Source organism: Melopsittacus undulatus, chromosome 3 (assembly GCF_012275295.1).
Source record: "Melopsittacus undulatus isolate bMelUnd1 chromosome 3, bMelUnd1.mat.Z, whole genome shotgun sequence".
NCBI classification, from domain to species: Eukaryota; Metazoa; Chordata; class Aves; order Psittaciformes; family Psittaculidae; genus Melopsittacus; species Melopsittacus undulatus.
This window is the reverse complement of record NC_047529.1, coordinates 30,599,544-30,625,564: the sequence shown is the minus strand read 5'-3', so window position 1 is coordinate 30,625,564 and position 26,021 is coordinate 30,599,544. Positions and strand designations below refer to the sequence as shown.

The 26,021-nt window shown below is 39.9% G+C and overlaps 1 protein-coding gene across 1 annotated transcript; it reads left to right on the top strand.

The window, feature by feature from the left end:
- Positions 1-742: 742 nt before the first annotated feature.
- Positions 743-3,203, top strand: SOX11 (SRY-box transcription factor 11). Its single transcript, XM_034060813.1, has one exon. It carries the CDS (start codon positions 766-768, stop codon positions 1,975-1,977), a length of 1,212 nt encoding a protein of 403 aa, XP_033916704.1. The 5' UTR covers positions 743-765; the 3' UTR covers positions 1,978-3,203.
- The last annotated feature ends 22,818 nt before the right edge of the window (positions 3,204-26,021 follow it).

The following is a 26,021-nucleotide window of genomic DNA, read 5'->3' as shown; positions in this document are numbered from 1 at the left end:
GAAAGGCGAAAGAACCCAGTCCGGCGGGAAGGCAGCGAGGGCGAAGACAGCACCAGCACCGGCCACCCGGCCCTGCTCCTGGCAGAGGAGCTGTCGTGCCGCCGCTGAGGTGGCCGCGGAGCGCCAGCGCCCCCTACCGCCCACCTCCCTGACCCGCGCGGGGCTCCGCAGCCTCATGAACAGAGAGAGCCACGGAGGCATCGCTGCCGGCACCGCGCTCCCTGCTCAGCTCCTCACGCAGCTGCAGTCCGCGGCGGAGGCTAGAGAGAAAAGCCCCCCACGGCGGTACCGCTGCAGTCTCCCGGGCAGAAGGACGAGCCACTGAGGGCGCAACCGTCAGCCACCCCCCGAGCAGGGGGTGTGTCAGTATGGGGCGGGTGGCTGATAAAGGCGGTGGGCGGGGCGGTGGGCGGGGAGGCGCGGCGCCATTGGCGGGTGGCGGGAGTGATGTCACCCATATGACACGCTGATAACTAGTTGGGCGAGGGAGCCGCGAGTTTCGCAGAAGGGGGAGCGCGCGCGGCAGGGCGGGCGGCGCGAGGCCGGGGGCAGGGGCAGAGCCGAGCTGCACGAGCCCGGCCCGGCCGCGGGGCTGTGGGCAGCAGCGCGCGCCCGCCCGCCAGTCGCCCCGCGGGCTGCGCCTGGCGGCACGGCGGAGGCTCGGCACGCCGCTGGGGCAAGGGGCGGCCGCTGAAGGGGGCGGTGGTTCAGCCGCTTTGTTGGAGCGCGGCGGGGGGAAGAGCGGCGCCTCGGTGAGAGCCCACCATGGTGCAGCAAGCGGAGAGTACGGAGGCGGAGAGCAACCTGCCCCGGGAAGCAATGGACACAGAAGAAGGAGAGTTCATGGCTTGCAGCCCCGTCGCTTTGGACGAGAGCGATCCGGACTGGTGCAAAACGGCGTCGGGGCACATAAAGAGACCGATGAACGCGTTCATGGTGTGGTCTAAGATCGAGAGGAGAAAAATCATGGAGCAGTCCCCGGACATGCACAACGCGGAGATCTCCAAGCGCCTGGGCAAGCGGTGGAAAATGCTGAAGGATAGCGAGAAAATCCCGTTCATCCGGGAGGCGGAGAGGCTGCGGCTCAAGCACATGGCCGATTACCCCGACTACAAATACCGGCCCAGGAAAAAGCCCAAAATGGACCCATCGGCCAAGCCCAATGCCAGCCAAAGTCCGGAGAAAAACGCACCCACCAGCAGCGGCGGCAGCAAAAGCGCCAAGAGCTCCAGCAAAAAGTGTAGCAAGCTGAAAGCCTCCTCCGCCTCCTCGCCCCCCAAGCCGGGAGCCAAAGCCGCCCACCATGGGGACTACGCGGGGGACGAGTATGTCTTCGGCACCCTGAAAGTGAGCAGCAAGACGGTCAAGTGCGTCTTCATGGATGAGGAGGATGACGAGGAGGAGGACGAAGACGAGCTGCAGCTGCGGATCAAGCAGGAGGCGGAGGATGAGGAGGAGGACGAGGAGCCGGGGCCGCAGCAGCTGCGGCGATACAATGTGGCCAAAGTGCCGGCGAGTCCCACCTTGAGCTCCTCGGCGGAGTCCACCGAGGGGGCCAGTCTCTACGAGGAGGTGCGGAGCGGCACTGCTGCTGCGGGCGGCGGCAGCAGACTCTACTACAGCTTCAAGAACATCACCAAGCAGGGCCCGCAGCCGCCGCAGCAGCCGCCCGGTCTCTCCCCGGCCTCCTCCCGGTCCATTTCCACCTCTTCGGCCGGCAGCGAGGAGGCGGACGACTTGCTCTTCGACCTCAGCCTCAACTTCTCTCAGCACGGCCACGCCGCCGCCGAGCTGGGAGCGGGTGCCGCCGCCGGGAACCTCTCCCTCTCGCTGGTGGACAAGGACCTGGACTCCTTCAGCGAGGGCAGCCTCGGCTCCCACTTCGAGTTCCCCGACTACTGCACCCCGGAGCTGAGCGAGATGATCGCGGGCGACTGGCTGGAGGCGAACTTCTCCGACCTGGTGTTCACGTACTGAGCGGCGGAGAGGAGCGGCGGAGCCGGAGCTGCGCGACGCCGGCGATGATGATACGATGATGATGCTGATGATGATAATTAAAAAAAAAAAGTCTTGTTTTCTTTAAAAAAAAAAAAAATCTTGAAGTTAGTTCCGAGCCCGGGAGTTGTGATTTTATTTTCTTTTTTTTTAACTTTTTTATTATTTTTACTTTTTTTTATTGCATTTGGTGATCACAACAACAACAGCAAAGGCAAATGGGACTGGGGGAAAAATTGATACAGAAGGCGCTGTTCGAAGCTTGTCGGTCTCTGATTGAAGTCTGGAAGATGGTCTGCAAAGAAGTCTTGTGGCAGCACAACTGTTACTCAAGGGGGTTTGTGGATTTTTTATTTTTTTTTTTTTCCCGTGAGAGATCTTGAAGAACTGTTCTATTTTTTTTATTATTATTTTTCCGAAAGGGACCATTGCAACTTTTTTTGGAGGGAGAAAACTGATGTCTTCTATGCATCCGATTCTTAACAAAGCTGCAGGGAGCTTGAAAAAATGCAGACTGTACAAACGCTTACAAATAACTGAACTGACTTAAGATCAGAGTTTACTTTTCAGATCAAATTGTTTATGGTTTTACAAATGTGATTTCTACTTGCCAACTTTTTTTTTTTTTGTAACTTGTTCCCTTATACCTCCTTGATTGAATACCAGACAGCCTAGACCTCAGTACAAAAAGGTATTGAAACATTTTTGATACATAACAGACCTCAGTCTTTTTTAAAAATTAATATATTTTCAGGCGTATTTTTGTACAGTGAAAAGGGAACATTCTTGCTGTGTTTTTTCAGTAAGACTTTTCAGGCACTTCTTCCCTTTTATTTTCTTTTATTTTCTCTGTTTTTAGCATGCAAGTTTGTTGGTACGTTACGTCCTGGTTTTAAAAGGATTAAAATTTTAAAAAAATAATCCTTGCATCTAAAGGCCTTGTGGTTTTAAAAAGAAAAAAGAAACAAACACTTTTTTTGTACAGCTATAGTTCAGATTTGTTCAATATTTGTAGGTAAAGATTTATTGAAAATGGTGATATAGACCTCAGAGCTGTTATCTTAGTTTAAAAGATTGTATATGTACTGTACTATAGTAGGACTTTATGTATCTCATACGCTGTGATATGTGGATGGGGCCCCAGATGGAAGGTATGAAACTGGATTCTCGATTTTAGCAAAAAAAAAAAAAAAAGAAAAGAAAAAAGGCACATAGTTAAAAGTTTCTCATGTTGTGCAATATAATCTAAAGTACAGACCATCTGCATATTTTGTAGCAAATGATGGCAAAAGCAGACTTGTGCACTGTCAACATCATAGCCTGTTTTTTTTTTTTTTTTTTTTTAAATGCTGAAAGTCTGTATCTTGACAATTTTAATAAATCAGCTGGAACTGATAGAAACTCGTATCGCTATTAGTGTCTGTAGAAGGAGCGCTGGAGATGCCGTGTTGTCCCCCCTCGCCTGCGGAGGAGCGGTAGCTGTAGGCTGTTATGCATGACCGTAGCTAGAGGGGAAGGAGAGTAAGGGCTGCTTCTTTTCTTTGCCTTTTTTTTTCCGCCTCCCGTCGCCTTTCCCTCCCACCCCGGCTTTGCTCCGGGGGGCCCGGTGGGTGCCGGCCCGCAGCGGCGTGGTCTCCATCAGGCGGGGCCGGGGCTGGCTTGCTGGGGGCCTGGCCGAGCGGTGGCAGGTTGGCTTGTCTCGTCCCGGGTGTTTTCTGCTCTCCCGCCTTCCACCCCCACCCCCACCCCCCCCCCCCCCCCCCCAGCCTGGTGAACGAGCCCGGCTCCCCGGGGGCCTCCCCGCCGATCCCCCGCGTCCGGTTTCCGGGGAGGTGGGCGCGGCGGGGTGGGGGGCGCGGCTCCCCCTTTTCCACCCGACTGGTCCTCTCCCCGCTGTGCTTTTTGTCCTCTCTCTCTCCCCTTTTTGATGAATAGCCTGGGCGAGACCAGAGGCGGAGATGCTCGGCGCAGTGGGGCTGCATCTCTTCCCCCCCCTGCAGCGCTCGGCGCGGCGGGGCGGCCCCTCTTCGATGAGCCGCCCGGGGGACAAGGGCAGGAGGGGGGTACGAGCTTCTGCTGTAGGTGAGCAGACTTTTTCAGTGTGCTTTTTTTTTTCTTTTCTATTTTTTTTTTTAACCGTAGGAGCCATCAGATCTCAGTTGTGCTCTCTGAAATAACTGCTGATGGCAATAAACAGACTCACAAGGTGGAAGTTTGTTTCTCAAGAGTTTACTTTTTATCTGATAGGCATTGGTAAATTATTGTTTGGTTTGGGGTTTTTTTTGTTTGTTTGTTTGTTTTTTTTGTCTCCACTAATTAATGATCCAGCTGTTTACAGGGACAATTCACTGTGCTGGTATTTTGGTGGCAACCACTGCTACAGGCTTTCAGACTTGCTGAAATGAAAATCCTGCATACACATTTGTAAGGCATAATAAAACATAACATTAAAACCTGCATGCATGTTATGTTTAATCAAAGGCAACTCTTAGGCATTTAAGTGGTGAGATATCTTACTTTAGGTTAGTTAAACTGGTAGTAAAATGATTAATATAATCTGATCTCTTTCTAATAATAATAATAATAATAATAATAAAACACTCATGATTCTAAATAAAAGGTGTTTGGCCTAAATCCTTGCTATCAGAAAAGAGATATAGCATATCTGGGAATTCAAATTTATGTCTTGCATTGTGATAATTCTTTATGAGAAACTGTGTTTTAAAACAAACTTAATTACAATATACAAGATATCCTTGGCAATGGATAGTCCTCAATAAAACAGAGTTTCTTGAATTTTCAGTTTTTGGTCTCAAATGATTAGTGTGTTCTCCATGTAATAACTTAGAAATCAGATTGAAAACAAATGACATTTATCTCTTCTAAGGCAAAAGAGTGAAAGAAAATAGATACACTGAAGTGCTCTAGCCTAGCCATTCACTATCCTGCTATTGAAAATCCGGTTTTGGGCTAGGGTGATGGAGTAAGTTGATCAGGTTCTAAGTCTTAAAACTGAGCCAAAATTCTCTTAGCAATTCCTGAAGCTATCATGAGAGTAGAGGGACTTGTTCTTCCAGTCCCTTTCTTCTGATATGCATCCTTGTTTAGTAAAGTGATAATAGGCAGTGTCATTAAACATTTGTGCTTTACAGATGTTCAATGAGTTATGAGCAAGTATGGTCAAATATAGGCTGCATTTAGTTTGCATTGTAATAAGGTCTGTGTCCCAGCCTACGGAAGTTTTGACTTGTATAGTTTTGGGAGCTGTTTTTAAAATTACCATTAAAAATGTTCATCAAGGATAAGTGATGTAAAAGATCCAAGTATAGAGCAGTCAGGCAAATTTTAAAAGAGCAACAGGTCTACTTTAATCAATTAATATAATACCCACTCAGAAATATATCTCTTATTCTCCTAGATGGGAGTTATACAATACTGTTTCAGAAGAATTATTCTGAGTGAAGGTATATGATGCAGGGAAACAATTTTTTGTCCAGACAGCTTAGTTTCTTTTATTTCAGAGTTTATTGTTGCATATTGCTCAAGGAAAAATTAGGTAGTGTTCTGTTTAAGCCACTACATTGTTAGGGCTGAAGTTTGATGCTGTTGAATGCCTAAGCTCCTGCTGATCTCAGCGAGAGTAAAAAACCAATCTTCTTATCATGAAAAATAGCATCTGCTAAGCTAGTTTTTTTTCTTTTCTTTTGTCATATCTAATGATATTCATGCCTTCTGTTTCTCTTTTATTTTCCTGTGTTCACAGGAATCCTTGTTGACATGCTAGAACAGTCCTGTTGCAGGCTTAGTATCTCCTGTGGCCTTTTATTCCACATTCTTAGCATTTGTCTCTGTACAATACTACTCTTAAGTGTAATAGGATTCAGTAATGGAAGGGGGAAGAATTAGCTTTTTTAATGTGGAAAGACAATTTACTTGCTAACACTGAGGATGTCAACTCAATGTAAGATCTAACCAAACGTTCTGATTCTTTCAGTTTTGAAGTGAATATTTTTGTAAACTTACCATTTTTACCCTTCTGTTGTTTTTATTATGTTTTTCCTCTCCTCCTTTTAAAAGAACCATAACTAAGAAATATTTTCTTCCTTTAAGTGCAGTCTTTTTCAAATGTGGTAGGAAGGCTCATTCCAAGCATCCTTTGAGTGCTACATGTTCTTTAGGCATTCGTTGTCTTTCAGATGAAACTTCTTCGAGTCTACTGAATGTGATTTGCATGCATGCAGTCTGATCCTTCACACATGCCTGTTTGAGGAAAATGCAACTCTGTTGTTACACCGAGGTAAAACTAGTGTGGGGTCAAAGTCAGGGCCATAGAATTTTTAGGTGTTTGATACTCAATACAGCTCAAGAAGTTTCTTTTTACATCTTCACAATTGTTGCCTAGTAAGGCCTTAAACCTGCACTGGTTAAAAAACAAAAAAAAATCTCATTAAGTTTAATGGGATTTTTTGCCGCAAGGGCTGCTGGCAGGGTAGGTGTCTTAGTTCATCCTAACCTTCATTTGTAAGCATGGCCAGGAAAAAAAAAACAAACAAAACTTAACACAATGAGTTGCCTTACATTTCCCCTACTATACAGTTGTATTCCTTTGTTTTATTTCCTTTCCTCTCACCCACATCGAAGGCTGTGATTGTTTTTGTTTTTCTTAATTTTTTTGCACACTACCTATACCAATTAACTGCCTAATTAGTTTTATCTTCTCTACATGGATGCAGTGAATTTGTAAGAGAATTTCACAAGCAAGTAGTTTTTTAGTGAGTTTAAAGTAAATAGAGTTTTAAAGACCTATTTTTATATTCAATATAAAGCACAAATGTGCAGAAAGTGTAGAATGACTTACAAAAAGGGAAACAAAAGTTCGTAATATTTCATGTATAAAAGTAATACCTTCTTTGGGTTGAGATTCTGTTAGCAAACCCAATACTTATGCCAGTGCAAAGATAGGATTATTTTAAAAACTCTTAGAAAATTGTGATTGACAGCAATTTCAAAGGAATGACTTCTGTAGATACAAGGAAACCCCTAAAGCAATATAGATAAGAAGGGGTGAATGGTTTTCAATGATGAACAACCTGGAAGTGTGAGAATGGAGGTTTCAATCCTTATTAATTAATCAAATTTCTTCTTTTGTGGTTAGTTACAACATATGGATTTTCTGTGAAGGGCAATCTTGAAGGATGAAAAAGTGCAAGGGCGCCAAACTTCTAAGCCTTGCAAATACTCAGAAACAGGTTTGGTTTAGAATTATCTGTTGTTAATTAGGGCTTTAGATTTTGGTAATTCCCACTTCCAAGAAAATCAAGACACCAATTTACTGCTTGAAGAAATTTGATTAAATAATAATGATTAATCCAGGAACTCCCATTGTCACAATTTGTTTTTGTTTCCATCGTCCTGCTTATCTCCAAAACCAACTTGCCTCAGCTCCTGGTGAAGCCAGGGAGAAGAGTTATATGCCATTGTTAGTTCATTTACGATTTGTATCTGGTTTTGCTCTTGTACATATGTTGGCGTTTTGGAGTCTTTACATAAATGCTGTGATACTTTTTTCCTCTTTCCTTTAATTTTTTTGGTGGGCTGTTTTAAAATGGAGGCCTGTTTTCCAGTGTGGGACTTTAGATGGTTACAACATTTCAATGATGTTGCATGATGGCCACAGGTTGGGGAAATTGAATGTTTTAGAGCAGTTTTTCAAGCATGACACTTTTAAATATGTAATTTCAAAGACTTTTCAAGGCCACATGAAATTAGTTTTCATAGCCACTCCAGGTCTTGGGGGGAAAAGCTGAAAAGTACTTTTGTTTAGAAGTCTGAGTGATGGTGGGGGGGAAACCTTTTCTTGAGGTTTTTGCATGCCAGTGCACGGCCTATTGCTGTGAGAGAAGGAAGATGGTAAGGCTGCTTGAGGCAATGCACTGGAGGACAAAGTGTTTTCTAGCACTAGAAAAAGAAAATGCATGGCAAAGTTTCGTCTTCTAGTAGACTATATAGCATGCAGAGTTTAGTATGTGTCAAAACAGTGTATGACATTGCTGTATCAAAGTTGTAAAATTAAGCATTATTTATTGAAAACTATGTATTTTTTTTGTAAAAACCCGATCACCTAGAGGATTAATATCAGTGACTTGTGCTAGTGCTACAAACTTAACCAGCTTCTTTACTACAGTACTTGATATGCAGTGTTAATGCTCAGGGTTGAAACCAGTCCACTCCAATGTCTTTTTTTGCAAGAGTTTTTAAATAAAGGAACAACATAATGCAATTGTTCAAAAGACTCTAATAAAATTGTGTGATCAATCTTCCTATGTGTTTTTATGTGGATTTTTTTTTTAACAGTGTTGCATTTAATAAATGCAGTTCAGCTATTATAGTGAATCCACTCTTCAGTCTGTGGGCACCCAAAGCTTAAAGTCAATGGGAATACTGTGTCTTTCAAAAAAACCCTCAGTAAATAGCTATGGTTAAGGTAGGATGCACAGGGGGTGAGTGCTGTTCTGGCACACCTGACAGACACTGAAACAGAGAACCGCCAATTAACTTTCTCTTTTTTTTCTGGTTAAGACTCTGGATAAAACAGTGGAGTATTTTCTGATAAACATTTTAGATATTACTTTGAAGTTGACCATGAAATAATGAAATAAGGTGGATCACATGCCAGCAAACCCCATTTCTCTCTGTATCTTTTTCTACAAACAACTTACCATCTAAATGTATTTTGGCATAGAAAAAAATCATTCTGTATTAAGATTCTAGTTATGAAAATGTTTTTATGAGAAGCCTGTAATCAATTCTTTGAACTATAAAAAGGTGTTTTTAATGTGTTTATGTGGTGAAAGTTTGTTGTATATTAAATATTGTTTTATAGAAATACTGGAGTTATATTGTTACAAATTCAAAATTTGTAATTAACACAAGCCATCTATTGCTGAAATTAACCTTCTAGAGCTCCTGCCAGTAGGCATATTCCCGTATTTCAAAAATATACAAGGATCATCTCTTCCTTGTTTGTATTTAATGTCTATACGTTTGCAAATTTACATAGGGATTAAAATATCATCTGATAATACCTTCCTTCCCATTGGAGGTTATTGGTTACTCCTAATATCCAGTAAATAATAGAAAAAATTCTAATCAGCTTCAACTGTAGCCAATACAAGCCTTTAGACCTGGGAGGAATCAATTCACCAAATAAAGGGACCAGGTAATTTTGCATGACTGCTAAGCACAGTTCTTTCCATTGTTCCTCTTCTTTCCTTATCCAAACAGTTATCTGAATAGATTCTTTCTCCAAAATAACACTTCTTGGATAACAAGTGATGACTTCTGTTTAGCTTATCAAACTTATTGAGAACACTGAAAACAATTCTATATAGTTTCAAAAGTCTGTTATAGCAGTATTTTTTTTGTGTGAATGGAGAAGTGTAACTGATGTGAAGTAAGGGTTTGAATGTGACTTGTCATAGTAAAAATAGGAAATTTAAGCTGGTCATTGTAAATCAGTGAAATAAAATCTTTATATACAGCTACCATACCACTATCCTTTCTGTACATATATATATATATATATAAAAACCCAAAAAAAAAACAAACAAAAAAAACCCCACAACAGTTTCAAGAAGCATTTTAAAGGCATTTTAGAAGGTTTTGAACCAATGAACTGAGAGTAATCCACAGTATTTTGTTTTGGTTTTAATTCCCATAGAGTTTGTTTTTTCAAGTCCCATTGTATATAGCCAAGGACTAAAAATCTTCTAGAGTAGACTAAGGCCATCTCCATACTATCTCAAACATCTCTAGCTGAAGTCTTCTGTTTGTTTCCTCCTGAGTGAGAAGTGCCATTACTGCACTGGAAAGCTGAGTTTCAGTTACACTATATCAGGTCTTATTGACAGAGTAAATTCCTACATGACATACTAGAAGTCTTTCCTACTGAGTATTCGAAAGTGGTGTTGGATTTGTAAGCCACAAGTAATCATATCTTAAAGCCATCATTGTGGAGGTATTGTGTGGCCTGGGTGTTGGCTCAGTTTTATATCAAAGAGGGTAGAAGCACGTGTATGGAAGAAAGAAGAAAAACATTTATTTGGCATTTTAGTTTTGATTAATATGTTCTCAAGTTTGAATGTTAGGTATAACCTTAGAAGACATGCATGAAAACATAGCATGTAGGTACCATAGATGCACATAGATACCCAAACACAGTTGCATCATTACAGAGCTAACACAAGCACATACGCATGCAGTTGTGTTTTCATTAAAATGCTTTTTGGCTGGATCACTAAATGTCTTGAATATAGTACCCATTAAAATCTATACTTCAATGTCCTGAGAACTTCAGACTATTTTAATCTGTTGGATGTGAAGGGTTATTCCTGGAGTTTTGTAATTTTTTAGATAATGTCTTCATAGCCTAGTAAAATTTTTGTAGAATACTGAAAAAAAAAACCAAAACCAAAACAAAAACCCCCAACCTAACAGAAAAAAAACAAACACCAAAACCCCCACAAATATCTCCAGCTCCAAAAATGACGATTCCCATCACAGTCACAGTAAAAGGATCTTAGCCCTTTCCCTCGAAATCTGACATTTGCATTTACATTTGCATTTATTGCCATTCCTCTGACATTTATGTAAGCTAAAGTGTCTACGATAGATAACTTTTTCTAGAACTTTGTAAATTCAATTAAAAGATTATTATTATCTCCAATCAAAATTGACTCAGGTGTATACTTTAAAATACAAGTCTTACTTTCCCACATTATAATGTTAACAAATACTGAAGGGTGCATGGGGAATGAGGCAAGATTCATCTGCACGCAAGCACAAGACAGTCCAAGAAATAAATGGCAAAATAGACAATGTAGATCTCAGTTATAATTGTTCCATTAAATTTCATATTAATGTGACCTTTTAGCATTTCATATGCATAACAGCAAATATGCATCAAGTTAAAACTCAGCAATAAATTTGTGTGTATAGATAGCTTTTTCAAGTCAGTACTATAATGAAGAACTTCTTTTTTGTGTCTGATTGTTCATAAAGTATCTTACACTTCCACCTAGCCTTTACTTCATGAGACTTAGTTTTCCTGCATAATCTCACTCTAATAATATTCCTTAAATCATTGTAAACCCTGCTTTTCATTCACCTAATTTCATTCACCTTGTTCATTCAGTTTAAGATCTCATACTCTTTAGAGATCAGAACCAGACTGCTCCTTTGACAGTGGCAGTGCTGTGCATTGCCTTTCATTCTTTCCTTAAGGCTACAAAAAGGGTAGAAAGCCACCTACTCATTCTTGTTCTTGGAAACTTCTGGCACTCCCTATTTTTTAGACTATCGACAGCCATTGTCTGAAACCAGCTTTGCTTTCCTTGGCTACATGTGGTCATTCATCAGCTGTGGGTTATCAGAGCCAATAGTTCTGCAGGCAGAAAGATTAATCTGAAGTCAACTAAAACTGTTAAAACTATCCATCCTGATTTTGCTTGAAGTCGATGTGAATTGCTCCACAAACAGAATAGTGGGGTACTAGTGTCTGTAAAAGGGAAAACAGCAACAGCAACAATAACTCCCTCAGATAACTGCCTGCTTGAAATGTGAACCTTGATGTAGCCTGATGACATGAGACTTCTCCAGCCTCAGAAAGCAGCTTTTGTGATGAGATGTTTTTGCATATTTTCAGTGTATTAGTCAGTGAGACGTAAAATATTGCCTTTTTCTGCAAAAGTATTTTGCATTTGGAAGACAAGCAAAGATACATAAAATATAACATACAAATAGCAAATATTTACAATAATACCAAGGACATTTGAGAAGACTGTGGAAATAGATTTTAAAAATTACTTATCTTTGGTTTCCCTATGTCAACCTCTTGTACACATGTTCTCCCTCCATCCTTTTCTTGAGCACGGATTTTATATATGTGAACAGATATAAAATCAGAAACACATCACAGTCTTACATGAGCAAATACAATTAAACAAACATTGTTACAGCAGCTGTATCAGTCATGAAAAGTTAACAAACAATGTGGGAAAAATTGCATTTGCAGCTTTATTTAAATCCTTTTTAATAAAAATACTGATGCGAGACCATGTGCAGCAAGTGATACAGCACTTAGAAGTTGGGCACTTTGCATCAGCTGGCCATCTGTGGTAGATTTCTGAACACAGCCCTCATGCTGGGTGAGAAGCTGTCTACAGCTTGACTGTAAAATTGGGATGTATTTGGTGTCTTCAACACCTGACTCAGGATTTCACATTAGACATCTCTGTCCACTCAAGATCCCAAGCAGGTTCACAGTTTTATTCTGACAACAGACGACAAACTCTTTCCATTGATATGGTATCCTGTAGGTAGAGATGTGGTCAGGAAATAGAAAGCATAGGAAAGAGATAGAAAGCACATCTAAGCTAAGAAATTGAAACAAAGTCAGCACATAGTCCAGGCACTGGAACTCAGCTGTCTGTACTGTTAAATTGTTAGAAAAAAAATCTCTGACATGGTTTTGGCTGGTGAATGCTAGCAGTCTTCCAAAAAATCACTGGAACAATTTGGAAATTAGCATGGACTGAAGATCATTCCCAATAGGCAGTTTGGATTCAGCCACTCTGTTTTGGGAAGCAAAAGAGTTTAATAGCATAGATGTGTTCAGATCATGCCAGCTGGCCTCACATCCAGGGAACAGATCCTGGTTTAATTTACTAGCATAGATGTAGCTACAGGTTATAAGCCCTACTTCTGCAGGACTGACCACAAAACCCCTGTAATTTTGGAGAATACCTTAGTCTCAGGCTATGGAATAGCCTCAGAGAGAGGCTGCCACCGCTGTCTATAGCTGCAATGCAAAAGCCATGAGGCCAATGGCAAAACAAAAGGAATTTGCTCTAAGAACTTTTCAGTATTACTGACCCATACTGTCTCTTGTTACACACAGTGTCAACTCTACAACTGTTACATTCCTGTTTAACATGGTAGCTCATCTTTAACAGGGGACCACAGAATGACACTGTGGAAACAAATATTTTAAAACTGGGAAATTGCTTATAGAATTTGGGGAGGATGTGCTCCATCTTATGAAAGTGATAACAATTTACACTGCAGTGCCTTCACTCCCAAGAATCCAAAAGCACTTTACAAATCCTGTTGGCCAATTTTGTTCTCCCCTTGTAGCTAAAACACCTACTGAAATCAATTGTAGAATCACTTATATTGAATCTCCTCCAATTGCAGAGCTGAGTGAGAATTTTATATGTTGAACAGCTATAGAACTGGAGCTTTGAAATTGCTGTTTAAATTATACATAAGAATCATACAGTGTATGTTCTTCTAGCACTCTCACAGTTAGTTTAGACAATATTTTCATAAACTGAACTCTTAGGAAAAGAAATCAATCCATCTGGACTAGATAAGAGGGAATCATTAAGTATTTTTCCTGCTTAAATATTAACATATTTTAGTAAAATTGATTTAGTGTCCTGAGAAAGGAATGCTCCCTTGATCAGCACATCAGCGTTACAGTCTAAATATGGCTACTGAATCATAAAGTCCCTTCTCCAAACACAAATGATTTTTTTTTCTATTTTTGTTTTAGATGCTATGGATAAGAGGTGAATCTAAAGCTAGAAAAGCCTAAAGAAGGATACAAATTTCAGGCTCATTTGGGTTCTACTTTTACTGAAACAGTACATCTGCAGTGCAACGGCTCATGCTTTTTCTAATGTTTAGTGTTTTCTTGCCCTATGCATGTTTTGCTGGTGTTAACTGTGTTGGTCACAAAATAAATGCCATCTAAGTTTGAACTTAGACAGAGACACTTCTATAGATAGCAGATAAACCAGAGTGCAGTAGGCTTGACTTGGGAAAAAAAGGAATAAAGCCAACAAAGTTAAAAAAGAAAGGCAATACAGAGTGCTTGTCTACAGAGTTACCTACTGAACACTATCTGGGGTTTAGCACCTGTATTAGGTATATTTACCACCTATACCTCCATGGGATAATTTCCAAAGTGCTCTGAATACTGATGAGCTGACTCTGCTACTGGTTCTATCAGGACCAGTCTTAGTTAAATGATTTTTGAGAAATGGATTAACCCAGGCCATCAGCCAGCAAGATGTGCTCTGGCTGCTTGGTGTCATCCCTGACTTTTTATAGGGCATATGACAACTCTAGTCTCCATCAGTCTTTCACGGTGAAACCCTTTACCCCAAATGGAGGACATCAAGTGGAAGTTAAAATTTGGATTTGGAAAGAATGAGGGCAGATATATGCAATCCCACATCCATGCTGTCATCGACAGGCAGCTCCTCTCTTAAACTACTGGAGGTCCTTGGAGAGCTGTGTCTCCACACTGCACTTGTGGGGAATGAGATTTTGAGCTGAGGGATATTCTTCCTAATAGACACCAGCTTTCTCTTTATTTGACAGTTCAAGAGAAAACTCAGTTATGAAAATTGATCAAAAATAAGTGTGACATATTTTTTTTGCTGCATCTTGATACAGCTCTGTTTGATTCCCTCTGGTCAGTTAACCAGCAAAAAAGTTAGAGCAGCAGCAGATTTCTTTCATTGTATCCTAAGGAATTCAATTAATGTGAAAATACCTTTCTCCAGTCATGCCCAGAAAGTCACTTTGTATGAAATTGGAGACAATATTCTATTGAATAATGACCTGATATTGAATGAAGATTCCCACTAGTGTAGGATTAGTAGGCTTAACCATTAGCAAGTTTCACAAAATGCTAATAAAATATTTATTTGGCTATTACTTTTCTTGACCTATTGGTTGAGTTCACTAATGGATTCAGGCTTCCCAGACAGAAACTTAGACATTTATCTGAAGCTTAGCTAACCATTTTCCTTGGTGATGAGACATGCATTTTTCTGTCACATATTTTTACTTTATAAAATTAGAAATACATCTATAAATATATATATATGCATATATATATAATGTTATGAATATTTAAGGAGTAAAACGCTAATCAATTGTAACTCAGATATTTTCAGGTATAGAAGACTTTAAAGACACATTCATCAATTTGTCCAACAAACATTTGTTTAGGGTATTGTATTAAAAATCAGAAACTACTTACTGTATACCTTATAATAGCATACTGTATAACTTATAATAGCATACTGTCTAGTCAGGTCTGTACTCACTGAATAATTCCATGATTTTTTTTCATTGTCTGAAATTCTCCTCTAAGAATCTTCTAATGCATCTTGGTTCTAAGAGTATTTCCCCATCTGTACAAATCATTCTCATTCATATTAATGTAATTTTTGCATGTAAAAGAGCTGGGATGTTGGAGGTGACATATATCAGAAAGAATTTTTGAAAAAAGATATCCAGAATTCAGAATTCTTGTCCTTTGTGGGAAACACAAAGCAGCTACTTGAGGTGCCATGTATAATAATATATTATTATAAAAGTTATTTTCAATTTATATGAACAGTGTTTCAAAGCTGCTTTAAAAAAAGAGTTTGAGTCCATCATAAGTTTTGACAAGCCCTGTAACAGAGATTCTGTTACAGGTACTGCTGAGGACTGGCAGGGTGGCAGTGAAATAAGAAATATTTTCTCCAAGGGAAAGCATGGTTTATCTGCTATGGGCCAGGCATAAATTCCCAGCTCACAAAAGTTAGCAGGTACTGGAAATTCTCCTTGTCTCCTGAGAGGTGCTTGTAACCTGCTCAGCTGGGAGTTTGACACATGGGATGGATTTCCCAGCACACTGTACAGAAATAAATTGCCTCCAAAATACAGGAAGTTACTCTAATTGCTTTTGTGTTCCTCCTTTTTGATAACTTTTCAATGTGATTCAAAGATTTGCGTGTTTCACATATGTAATAAATGGAATCAAAAGTGAATAAAATCACCTTAAAAATGGAACCATTGACCTCTTACTAAGAAAACCAGGCAGATATTTAGCAACCCTCCTTTCTCCTTTTTTTTTTTCTTTGTCTTTTTTCCTTTGGGAAAGCGGCAGCAAGAGAAGCTATGGGTTGGGTTTTTTGGTGGCTGTGTGTCTTCTCTATACTTTTTTGCTACTAGCTTTATTTCATGCTATCACCTTTTAGCCTTGGATTGATTAACCTCTCCAAAGCTAAGTGTTACCCATCAGACATGTAAAGTACTATGAGAATATATTTCAAATAAGGACACAAACAGAGTAGTTTTCTGCTATCTGAAATGTCATTAATAGAGAAAACAGACTTGAATAGGCATCTGCAATTTTCCTCTCTTTTTTTATAAATATATATTTCAGTGGCAGCTGAAAGAAATATGTGCATAAGCTATATGCACTATCTAAGAAGAATGAGAAATAGAAGGTGAGACACATCGCTGCCTTTTTCCCTGAGGTGTAGCATGTGTAATACATGAGAAAGATGACATCACCCACAGAAAGGACTGGATTCACAGGCATGTTATAAATAAATCATTCAACAAAATGGGAAAGGGACAGCAAAAGGGACAGCCAGAGTCATATTCTTAAACATGCATTGTTTACTCAATAATCTGAATCATCTCTTACAGTCTTCCTAGTTTCACAGGTAAACACAATAATCATTTTCATCTGAAAAACAAAAAAAAAAAAAACCCACCCAATCTTACTTGTATTTCTTCCTTTATATTTACAACTAATATGTACAGAATGAAGTCAAATAAATCCCACTCTATACAGTCACTTTCATATATAATTTTTATAGAATCATGCATGACTATGGTTTGGTTAGGTTTTGTTGTTTGTTTTGTTGGTTTTTTTTTTTTTTTTAAATGCAAGATGAAAATACTCACCTGGTCCCAGCAGGTGTAGAATAACTTTGGGCTGTAAGGACTCGGTGCACAGGCTGAGTATGGCTGGACTTCAGCAGCCTAAAAGGGGGTTTTCTGTACCAGGTCACCACTTCTAACCCTCAGGCCACAGGGTGATCCTTGGGAAAGAAGCTTTCCTGACTTGTCAACACTCTCCTGAGACCAATATCAAAAATAATTTAGATGCCTGCATCTCTTGGACTTTCCAGATTTAGGGTAGATTTCAGACTATCTGCATTCACCTAGGTTCCTGCTGAGGAGCTTAAGTGTTTTTGGAGTCAGGCAATTCAGCCATGACTAATCACTGCAGGTGATTAAAATCCTCTGCTGGGACAGGAGGTTCCCCAGCACCAATGCAGGGGCCAGACAATGTGCTCAGCTTTGGTCAAGGGAGCATGGTGCAAAGCAGGCATCTGGGTTTTCAGGCAATCCAGAAAGGTTAAAAAGGAGGGTCCCAGTCAGCCTATCAATGTGGTCACTATGTTTGGTACAGTTGCATCTTTTATATAGTTCCTTCCTGGTAAGATTGCTTTACTATGAGATATCTGTCTTTGATGCGTTTCTGAGGCTGCAGATCTTGACCAAAGACTCTGGATATGCTCTATGCCCAGGACTGAGGCAGATCCCTTTCTCTGCTGCCAGAACTGGACCATCAACACTGAGCACAAGATTCATAGGTGCAGACAAAGGAAAAAACACATTCAGCAATATTTTCTGTCCTACAGTTATTTGCATAAATCATGGCTGCATCAAAGAAATGTGTCTTCCTCTTGGGGTAGAGGGTGATGAGATTCCTGTTTAAATTTAGTGCCTGGGGAAGTGCGTTCACAGCCGAGGCCTCTGAGAATGCTCTGTCTCCTTTGCAAAAGAACTTCACTGCTATTTACAGCCTCCGACCAAGTGCCAGAGACAGCAAGCTGGTAAATGCAAAGATAAATTTGGATATACATTTCTGTGAACTGGGACCTTGTAGACTGTTTTCAAGTTGGTCCACAGATCCCTGTTCTAGGGGAAACTGAAGTTGTTAAGAAAAATATATGAATAATTAAATAAGTGTAAATTTAATTTCCTTTTCTTTTCCTCTTTATAGAGCACAAAATGATGCCATTTTCTTTACACAGCTTCAGATTTTAATTTTAATTCTTTTTTTCTCTATATTATTACCCCTCAGCTTTCCCTTTCTACAAGACATGCATTAGAAAGGATGACCTCTATTTTACATATTTTTCTTCCTTTTTTTTAAATTTTTTTCCCTACCTCTGTAAATTTAAAAACCTTGTTAGCTCTGGAAAAGTTTAAAGCAACAGAAAACTGAAATTCTATAATGCTGTCTCTCTGGTTACATTTTAAAAACTTTTCCACCTTTTTGAAAAATTATAGAGAGACAAAGTTACCGAGTTTTATTTTTTAGTTTTTTCTTTTTACTTTTTGTTTTCATTTTACTTTTCCCAAAGTTGAGGAAATTTTGAAAAATTACAGAGTGTCAGAAGGAAAATGGAAAAAGTGAGAAAATACCCCAGATCCCTTTAGTTCATTCATTCACTCAGCAGAAAAATTAAATAAAAAAAATTAAATAAAACCTGGAAACCAGGGAAACAAAAGATGTGCTGCAAAGTTTCTAGACAAATAAAGGCATTATAATAGTGCAAAATTTTATTTTAAGAATAAGTAGGGTTTCTTCACTGTAAAAAGTTTAAATGAAAATATTTGTCAAGCTTTAACTGATCTTCGTAGTGCTCGGCAATGCTCATAAAGAAATACAGATGTAATCTCTCCTGCAAAGAAATACTATCTTTTGTTTTTTAAAGACATTACTATCTTTATCAATGATCTGGATGAGGGGATTGAGTGCACCCTCAGTAAATTTGCAAGTAAGCAACATCAAGTCATGCAGGAGTGTTGATCTGCTGGAGGGTAGGAAGGCTCTGCAGATGGATCTGGACAGGTTGGATCAATAGACCAAGGCCAATTACATGAGTTTCCATAAGTGCCTGGTCCTGCACTTGGGCCACAACAACTCCATGTTGCTCCCAAGCTCCAGGCTAGGGAAGAGCTGCCAGTGGAAAAGGACCTGGGGGTGTTGGTTGATGACCGCTGAACATGAGCCAGCTTGTGCCCAGGCAGCCAAGAAAGCCAACAGCATCCTGGCCTGTAGCAGCAATACTGTGGCCAGCAGGGGCAAGGCAGTGATTATCCCCCTGTACCGGGCACTGATGAGGCTGCACCTTGAACACTGTGTTCAGTTCTGGTCCCCTCACTGTAAGAAAGACATTGAGGTGCTGGAGTGGGTCCAGAGAAGGGCAAGAAAGCTGGTGAAGGGTCTGGAGTGATAAGAAGCAGCTAAGGGAACTGAGGTTGTTTAGTCTGGAGAAGGCTCAGGGGAGCCTTTAGAGAGGGCTTTCTAAAACTGCCTGAAGGGGGAATGGAGAGAGGACATGGATGGTCTCTTCTCACAAGTAACAGGTGATAGGATAAGAGGAAGTGGACTCAGGCTATACCAGCGGGGGCGGTCAGACATTGGAACAGGCTGCCCAGGGAAGTGGAATCACTGTCCCTGGAGGGATTTAAAAGAGCCGCCCAGCACAGGCTAGGGTTTGGTGGAGAACAGAGAACCATGAGAACTTCCTGTACATGGCAGTGGAAGGCATGGTATGTATCTGTTAAACCAATGATTCTTAAGCTCCCCACCCTCCCTACTGCCTATCATATTTCTGTGGGCCTTATGAACCTACTAATCCTAATTGCTCACAGCTGTGACCTATAGTTTGAGAATCACTGACTTGGACAGGCAAAACATTTTTCTTGTATAATATTAAAGAAAATTATCTTATCTACCTATAAGTTATTGAACCAGGATAAAATGTATTTCTTTCCCATGATTGTCTGTACAATACATATCTCCCTTATATACCTTACAAACAAACAGTTCTCATTATACATGACCTATGAACAATTTATGTATCTCTCTATTAGGTATGGCATTAATAAAAACTGTAAACCCTTGGGCAAAATTAAATGTAATGATACTGACAAATTGTAAATATTTCAGAAAAATATAGAGGAAAAAGAAACTAAAAAAAAATGGTTTTACAAGGAAAGAGGTGAAGAAATCTAGATATATTTAGGTTGACCAAATGAGACTTAAGATGGGTAGGGCAACAGACCACAATTATTTGCAAAACGGAAATACCATGACTGAAAGGAATGGTTTATTTTGGCACAAGGATTCTAAGTAAGCATGACAGGATGAAACTTAATACCAGACCTGTCAACCTACTAGATGAAGGCAGCTCCACAACCACTTCTATTAAAAGCTGGGTTTGACAGAGAATTATTCTAGGAGAACATTCTTTGCTGGCATGAACCATGTCCAAATACATCTCTCTCTGCTTTAATTTCAACAGTTCAAGTTGAAAAAATGTTAACACATTTGTGCAATACTGTGAATGTTAACATAGTACTGTATAATATATGAATGAGATTGAATAGTCTGTTTAAGAATTTTATATGACTACTTTTACTCTGAGATCTAGCAAACGGAAGAAGGGTAATGAACGTGTCAAGGCTGTCAGAAAGACAGAGAAACATTTGCTACCAATATTTTTTTTTTTTAGATCAGGGAAAGAGGTGCTGGGAGTTAGCAGGATTGCTAGTGGAATTCCCTGTGGTTTCCAGTGATCTCACAGTAATGTGTGAGCAGTATTTAAATCCTAAATGGAGTACTGGTGGTTGTGAGTGGGAACGGGAAGCTTATGCTGCGCTCCAGCTTCTTGAGTTCTTCACAGTGTGAGCTGATGAAACCACACTATTGCTGTCAAAGGCCAGGTTAACATTTAATAGCTCTGTAAAACTTTAAACTCACTTTCAGAAAGTCTTAAAACATTGTTACAGCTTGGATTAAAATTAAGTGGAACTATTAGGCTTAACCACTACCTTTAATTTAAGATAACTTTCATTAACCTCTGTTATAGAAGAAAGAAACTGAAGCAATAGAAATATACAAGAACAAAACACTGACACAAAACTCTGCCCAAGCTGGAGGCAAATGCAAGGCAGATCAGGAATCTGCTTTATCTGTATTTGGATTTTGAAAAGCAAGGAGAAGTGCCCAGACAGATGCAAGAAAGAGAGCTTGGCACAGTTTAAATGGTCACTGCTCTGTTGCCCTAGGGCCCACACTTGCATTGATAGGATGTAGAATAAGGGGTTTCAGTAGAAAGCTGGCTAAAACACATAATGATTGTGAATGGTGAAATTTGTGTTTAGGTTCGTCATGCTTGAGGAAACAGTATTTTGTGGTTTTTTTGTAAGTAATATTGTCTTCATTATTAATTTCTCTTTCTAGGTAAACCAAACTGTAAGATACCAAATTTCATCTAGGAAATAAACACACTAATAGTGATGACAATTTGATATTTCTTCCTTACCTTTTAATAATTCTGTGCTTCTGTTTTAGCTGAGAATTAATTTATTCCAAATCAGACAGTGATCAGATAAAAAAAAAAAATTCAATATATACCCATAAACTACATGCAATAATTATAGGTGTGCTTCAGAATTCTGAGTAAGTGGCAAAATTTCTGCCTTTTCAAGGAAAAAGAAAGGAAAAAACAATTTTTCCTTTCTGTCCTGGGACACAAATATGCTGGTACAAAACTCCTGACACATTTAGATGAGAAAGATGAATTTTTAATACTCACTTTGAGATTTTTCACTAAAATTAATCTGCTGTATGAATTACCTCATCAGTAGGAATGATTTCCCTAGCCGTAATAGCTAAATAGTTTTTTTATAGGTGCTGAGTGTTCCACAGTGTTCTATGGAGACCCACCACAGCAGGGTCCTGCTCACACTACTTTTAATACTTCTGTTCAAGGCTTCTCAGGAAAACAGGGCTTGAATATGCAGTATTTTCAGGACTTCCTTGTGTAACAGATGGAAATCTCTGGGAATTCAAGACAGGGACAAAGTATCTTTGTGGATCTACTTGCAACTGTTAAAAAGTTGACCTGGGTGCTTTGTTGGAACAAGTCCAGAGGAGGGCCACGAGGATGATCAGGGTTCTGGAGCACCTCCCATATGAAGACAGGCTGAGAAAGTTGGGGCTGTTCAGCCTGGAGAAGAGAAGGTTGCGTGGAGACCTCATAGCAGCCTTCCAGTATCTGAAGGGGGCCTACAGGGATGCTGGTGAGGGACTATTCATTAGGGACTGTAGTGATAGGACAAGGGGTGACGGGTTAAAACTTAAACAGCAGAGGTTTAGATTGGATATAAGGAAGAAATTCTTCACTGTGAGGGTGGTGAGGCCCTGAAATGGGTTGCCCAGGGAGGTTGTGAATGCTCCATCCCTGGCAGTGTTCAAAGCCAGGTTGGATGAAGCCTTGGGTGACATGGTTTAGTGTGAGGAGTCCCTGCCCATGGCAGAGGGTTTGGAACTGGATATTAAGGTTCTTTCCAACCCTAACTATTCTATGATTCTATGATTGTTACTGCTCTTTACCTGAAGATTACATATCCACTACAGCAGTATTGCCAAAAATCATTTGAGGATTCCTGGTCTTTTCTAGGAGAAAACCAGCTAAAATATTTAATTTTTCGCTGAAAGAGATCTTGCAGCTGAAAGAATAGACAAGTATATCATAGTGATCGACATTTTTCAGCCTCTCAGCTTACAGTATTGACCACCATGAAAGTAATTTTATTACTTGTGAAGCATACAAACCTGCTTTTGGAGCTGTCAAAAAAAAAAAATAGAACCCAATATGCACAGTACATTTATTTATCTATCTCACACTAAACCACTGTGGGCTCATGAGGCATCATTTGCATTCTTTTTACTCCCCCTAATTAAATTCAAAATCAAGTCCAACATGAAGCTTTATGTCGTCTACTAATACCCACTGTAAGTGCTTATGCTTTTCTCTCATTTAATGCAGTGTTCAGTAATGCAGTCTTCAGTATAATTTCTGTGTGATTTTGATATCATGAAAGTACCCTTATTTACAGATGGAGGGCACATGAAAGCTTTAGGCTCTGGAAGGTCTCGGTCCTTATTGCTGCTAATTTCACCATGCAGTCCAAATTCCACATTTGTTAGAAACTGGTTTTTGTCAAAAAGGGATCAAAATATTTATTCCAAGATAATGTAATGAATTGAACAGTCACATTTCTTGTCATGTCTGGTGCTATTATCAAGAAAGATGAGGAGTGTGTGGTGGCCTTCTACAAGTGGTCATTCAGTTGAGGAAATAACATACAGAACCTGCACTGATTTCATATAGAGGCTCAGGGTGACCCACTGTCTCCAGTGAGGATGGTAGTAAAACTCCCATTGGTTTGGAAGGTACCAGTATTTTTTTAATCTTTATTTTTTAAACCACTCTAATGAGTTCTTTTTGTAGAGGTCACCTCATCTTTGCCTTCAGAGGATGAAGGGGTTGCCCCTGTGGGTAGCATTCATCTCACTTTAGCTATTTAAAAGTTAGGGGTCTATCAAAGTGCATCATTCAGGTTGCTTCATGTAAGAAAATGGCACCTAAAGTGGAATGCCTAAATTGTCCTCCAGAGAGTGATAATGAATTCTGAAGTGACACAAGTGGATGTCTAGAAATTAGATCATTAAAGAAGGTGAGATTAATTCAGTCTTACATATATCATGCTTAGCTCACAATTAATATTAAATCCAAGAAAAATAGAGTGAGCAATGAGATCTATATTGTGAAATATCAAACCCAAGGCCGATAAATAACTAACAATATATTAATCAAAGGAAAACAATTAGAGCTTACCTTCTCAATTAAAACTCACTGATTAATCTTATTAGGTAGAAATTTGTTAAGACTACACCCTTTATTTGGTGGAAACTTTCTTATTACTCTGTGCAGTGACTTCTCTTTGTTGAAGATTGTCTGTGTCTGACACACCTTGCCATTGCATGATAAGGCAGCAGTCAATTATGCTTAAGTGTCTTAATGCTGGTGGCATGTGTCTAAATAATATGCACGGTGTGTTTCTAAAACAATCTAATGGCTTGACTGAATTAAAGCAAGCTTGTAAGGTTTGGGAATCTGACAGGCTGTCTGAATTTGTTGGACATGATACATTGCAATAAGGATATTCTACTTTTTGTGAAAAGGAGAAGTGACTCAGAGTAGCCCTGTAGAGAAGGACTTGGGGGTGTTGGTGGATAAGAAACTGAACATGAACATGAGCTGGCTCTGTGCTCTCACAGCCCAGAAAGCCAACCATATCCTGGGCAGCATCAAAAGAAGTGTGACTAGTAGGTTGAAGGAGGTGATCCTGCCCCTCTACTCTGCTCTCCTGAGACCTCACTTGGAGTATTGTGTGCAGTTTTGGTGTCCTCAACATAAAAAGGACATGGAACTGTTGGAACAAGTGCAGAGGAGGGCTACGAGGATGATCAGGGGACTGGAGCATCTCCTGTATGAAGGTAGGATGAGAAAGTTGGGTCTGTTCAGCCTGGAGAAGAGAAGGCTGCGTGGAGACCTCCTAGCAGCCTTCCAGTATCTGAAGGGGGCCTACAGGGATGCTGGGGAGGGACTTTTCATCAGGGACTGTAGTGACAGGACAAGGGGTAATGGGTTTGAAACTTAAACGGGGCATGTTCAGGTTAGATATAAGGAAGAAATTCTTTGCTGTGAGGGTGGTGAGGCACTGGAGCACGTTGGCCAGAGAAGTGGTAAATGCTCCACCCCTAGCAGTGTTCAAGGCCAGGTTGGACAGAGATTTGGTCTTATGTGAGGTGTCCCTGCCCATGGCAGGGGAGTTGAAAGCTGATGATCTTTAGGTCCTTTCAAATCCAAACCATTCTGTGATTCTATGAGTCATTATTTTCTGTATTTTCTATATTTTCAAAACACAGTACTACGTGGTGGGTGAAAATCTGAAAATATCCATGTGTGGTAGGTACAACACATGAGTGTAATGGTCATCAGTAAACTTTGGTAGCTACTACATAAACAGGAAATGTGTCTTTGGCTTTTCTACCTTTTAGTTATTAGTGAATGACCTGCATAATCTTTTCAAGTTTGGTTCTATACAGCTTGGATTATTTCTTCATCTCTAAATAGTATTTCTGGTTGCTACAGAAAATGGAATCTAGGCACAAGTGAGAGAGATATATGCATCATATAGTTATATATATATATATATATATATCAATGGCATATCCATATAAATGATACTGCTTCCTGAACTTTCATTAAGTTACAAGCTGATTTTGCCATCTTTTGTATGGTAATTAATTTCATTTATTGCCCTGTGACATCTATTTGGCTTCATAAACCATACAACTTTAGAAGTATGAAGTCTCATAATAAGTAGATTTTTTCCTCATGTTTCAACAAGGGAAAATATACACGGTAACTAATGGTATTGTAAAATTCATCTCACAATAGGGATGTAGAAGTAAGCAACTACATTTACAGTATATAATCTCCTCTGCAAGATTTCTAATTATTGTTATGCTTGTGTAGTCAGGAAATCATGGTCTATAAAGCAAGCCTAATTTCCTGTGGCTTGCACCTGAACACGATAAAAGCTCTTGATCTCCCTTCCTTCTCCAGAGGCAAATCACAAAACTGTGACATGGCTGTTTAATCCTACAGTGAGTACATACTTCCACCCATGTAATCCTGAAAGTGTTACCTTGATGAATGCTTGACCAGGGTCTCTCTGGACTTTTTGTTACTGCCTTAGTACTTCTTTACAATAAAATGAAGACATGCTGCACTGATTTTTCTTTTTTTTTTTTTTTTTTTTTGTAATCTCAGTAATTGCATGAGTTTGGCAAAGGACACCGATTAGTTTAGGCAAAACTGTTTCTCCTTTTCTTCTCCTCACTTTTATGCCATCTAGAGAGTGTGCTTGTGTTGGACAGAAAGTTAATTACTGCTTCTTCTTACAACAAAGAGAAGACTGTATTGATTAGATGTAGCTGTGAAAACATTTACAAAAAAACAAAGCTCCAGGTTTGTCCTATGTAATGTGAGCTTTAGTGCTTGTGACAGGTGCCAGATTTACAGCACAAGAGACTAAAATCCTCTCTACCCAAGGCAGGTACAGTTTTTCCCAGCCTGTCACTCAGCCATGCTCCAGTGGGAGAAGCACCAGATGTGCAAAAGCACTTCATTGTTGTTTAATCCTTTGGTGCTGACTTAGTGGGATTG